Below are 3,778 nucleotides of genomic sequence, written 5' to 3'. Positions count from 1 at the left end.
TTTAAACTAAGGTCACATGGACACCAAGATGAAAAGCTGCTTGTAGGAATCATCAGTCATGTTTGTTTCAAATGCAGCCAGGGCTACCAGTTCAACTTGTTCAACTGATAAGCTAGGGCCTTCCCAGTAGGTGCTCGAGGACCTACACATGGCAATCAACTTCATGAAATTCAAAGTAAAAGGAAAAATGAGATAATTTACCTAAGAACAAAGCAAAACAAAATAAAAAAGTCTGCTGCAGGTGTACCAGACCACTGATGTCTCACTTCACCTATAACACAGGCAGGGATAAACTTGCAGTTTGCTTCATCCATGTCCTCACCTAAGTATTTACTTTTGTGAGATAAGATAACAAATAAAATTGCTATAAACTTATTAATAATTCCTTCAAAAATAAAGTGATAAAGCTAAAATTCCTTTTTGCTGTTTTTAGATTTTTATTACAGATATTAAAAATCCCGGAGTTCTTTCCATAAAAACACATTTCTCTCATTATAGCCATAGTAAGAATACATACTCTAATCTTCAAAGGTGTGGAGACAAACCCAAATACAATTCAACTGAGGTCTATGAAACTGGCAGCAATGAGCTTACACTGACCTGTTCAGTGCCGTGTGCCAAGCCAAGGACTTCAAGGTAACCCTACACGGGCCAGTGCCACTCTTTAAAGACAGTCTGTCATTCAGAAGATAAAAACTCATCCTAGTGACAGCAGCCCTGACCTCCCTGTGGGCTGCAGCCTGAACAATGGAATGGAGGCAATCCTGCAGCCCACTGGCTGTGTGTGTTATCTTCAGGGTAAGGGTGTCCTCTGTGGATAACTTTAATGTACCTAAAAATCTTCAAAAAGAGAGAGAGAGCAACATAAAGCTCCTTAAACAAAAGCTCACATGTGTTTTTATCATATGATAAACTCTCTCCAAAACATGTGGCTTATCTTCAGTTTCTTTTAATTAAAGGTTGACTCACAGCAGATCAAAAACTGGTGTACATCTTTAATATTAGAGCTTTTTACTAGTGTCCCATGTGGACTTGTTCCTACTTACAGAAATATATTTTTATTCATATAAGAACGTGCAGACAGACTAAAATTTTGTTTAAGAAATTCTAGATATTCCAAAGTAATTATCTTTATCACAGTAATGATAACAATATTATACATAATACTTACTGAGCTTTTACTCTAATCTAGTATACTTTGCCTAGTGATTTACATTGATTAACTGGCCAAACTTTATATAATCTGTAAAACAGTATACAATACAATGCTTTTTAATTTAAATTTCCTTGTTTGATTCATTTTTTACAGTAATAAAAACATGTAATCTTTAACACAAAGTAAAAAATTATAATCTTCAGTTAAAAAGCAGAATCCAATAATAAAACAAGTGCAAGAATGATTTAACCTAAAGAAAAGGCAAAGTCTACCTAATTAATTAAATGTGAATGCTCTTTCAACTAAGCATAATATCTTACTCTTGGATTTTAGTTTCCGAGTTCATTTGCTTCAACAGGTTGTCAATCCCATGATACCACGACAGGTTCCAAGCCACTCTTAACATATTTGACACTGGCTTCAAGGCCAAACAGTCAGCAGATAAAGGCAAGACTATGGAGTAAGGACTCACAGCATGATGGCCATGGACATGTACTGGAAGATGATACCTAAGAAAATGGATACAAATAATTACAGACTTTCAAAGTCTAGGGTGAAGGGCATGCAGGTGTTAATTCTACAGATTTGGACAGTATAAAATTAATAACTGGTGATGTAAGTATGATGGGGGCAAAGGAGGAAGGCTTACTGAAATCACCAAAACATCATTATAAATTTTGCATAAAAACATTAGAAATTATGTGATTTAAATGCTAAATGAAAATTGTGACAAATTATAGATTTTGATTATCTTTTCCGTAATGATATTTTATCCTTCAAGAAAATCAGAGAAATATATACTTTACCTTCTAATAACTGAAAGAGGCAAACTGAAGATTGATGGCAAAGAAGGTTTATTGGAAGGATTAACAGACCTATTTCATAAGAGAGAAACAAAAGGAAAGAAACAGCTGAGTAGACCACACTTCTGTCTAACAAAACAAGTCGCTTCAGTTCCTTGACAAACTCAAACCAAGAGGTGCAAGTGGTTTTATCATTTAGTATACTTACAGCACAGTCTGCTACTACTTGGATTTGCTTACGAAAAGTAGAGTATGCCTTTTTAAAAATGAGTCTCTATAATAAGTGTTTCCTGTAATGTGGCCATTGCAGTGGCAGGTGAAGTCTGTGTGACCTTCTCCCACTAAGCCTGCTCAAGATCTATGTTAATTAGATATTATGATCCTAAATATCTTCCCAAAGATGCTTACTTTTTATAAGAATAATCAAATATTAAAAGAAAAGCACATAAAATCAAGGATATATATTAAAAATTTATTAAAAACAAAACACTAGTAATTTTTTAATTTGTACTTAGTAGTGTTCAGAATTTCAGGGTGACCTTCTGAGCAAATGGGTTTTTTAATACTGCTTACTCAAACCAAAAAGCATACCATGTAAGTCTAGCATGGAAAGCATAATCGGCCTCATTAAGTCAGAAATTTCCATGCACTGCTATACGACTGCATCAGTAACCTTAGATAAATATTTTTTAAAAGACTTTTAAAATTCTCATAGCTCACCATATGTCCATTCTTGATACTTCATCAAATAATAGAAGACAAAACAATGCTCCTACTTCCATCACAACAGCACAATCTTCGTGGAATATCAAGGAAACTGAGGAATATAAAGAAGCATACCTTTAGGAAATATTTTTCTTTTAAAAAGAACAGACCTTAAATTGAAAATCTCTGAACTTTCTGAAACTACTGCACTGAGATAATCTTTTAAAAACTTTAAACCAAAAGTATTCCTGATGTCTTCTTAAAACTAAACAATAGTGAGAAACAGTCCAAGATGATGGCTTAGTCAGACACATCATGCCGTACCCCTGCAACAAAGACCTGAGAAACCAAGTGAAACAGATAAAGATGACAATCCTGGAATCCTGAGCACCAAAGGGAATGATGAAGAACTAGATACAAGACCATTTGGAGGAAGAAACTGAACAAAAACAGTGAACAAGGACCGTTATAGCTCAGAGATGCCCTGCCAGCCAGACCACAGCAGCATGGCTATCTTGAGACAAAGCGAGTAGTGATCCCAGATGAGGAGCACAGGAAGGAAACTTCACGGAATTCCCAACAGGAAACAGAGAAACTGTACAGACAAACCCAGAGTGAAGCAAGGTGAGCAGGACAGGAACCAGATCTAAGAAGGAAAGTACAGGAAAGCAGGAGAGAGCTCCAGGGATGCTGGCGACCACAGAGCAGTGAAGGAGCCAGGAACCAGAGACAAGACCACTCACCAGCGACAGTACCCAACCATTAGGGTGGGTGGCACACACGGAGTAGTAGATCCACAGAGTGTCAGCAGGAGGTCCCCTACCCAACCAGACTCCATGCAGCCCCATCCCTTCTCATACTTGATTGGGGTTGGTCAGGTCCCAATTCCTGGCTGCAGCCTACACAGAGTGCCCCAGCACCCACACCCAGTGATCAGAGGAGCACGTGCACCCTCCCTCCTGCCCTCCTGGTGACAAACGGCATGAACCACCCCCACCGTGGCCACCCTGTCCACCAAGGAACCGCAGTAAGAGCCCTCCTCCTCCTCTAAACAGCCCTGCCCCACCCGAAACTGGCAATGCACATCCAACCCCACCTGCCACCCCCCTGCTGC

General features: G+C 38.3%; 1 protein-coding gene across 1 annotated transcript in view; it reads right to left on the bottom strand.

Annotated features, from left to right (window-relative positions):
- Positions 1-3,778, bottom strand: part of RTTN (rotatin) — a 185,588-nt gene that overhangs the window by 117,425 nt on the left and 64,385 nt on the right. Inside the window, 4 exon segments of the mRNA XM_023725021.1 lie at positions 601-840; positions 1,477-1,665; positions 1,963-2,031; positions 2,680-2,776. Coding sequence (XP_023580789.1) covers positions 601-840; positions 1,477-1,665; positions 1,963-2,031; positions 2,680-2,776 — 595 coding nt within the window.

Source organism: Trichechus manatus, unplaced genomic scaffold, assembly GCF_000243295.1.
Source record: "Trichechus manatus latirostris isolate Lorelei unplaced genomic scaffold, TriManLat1.0 scaffold00278, whole genome shotgun sequence".
Classification (NCBI taxonomy): Eukaryota; Metazoa; Chordata; class Mammalia; order Sirenia; family Trichechidae; genus Trichechus; species Trichechus manatus.
The sequence above is the reverse complement of the archived record's forward strand: the minus strand, read 5'-3'. Positions and strand labels throughout refer to the sequence as shown.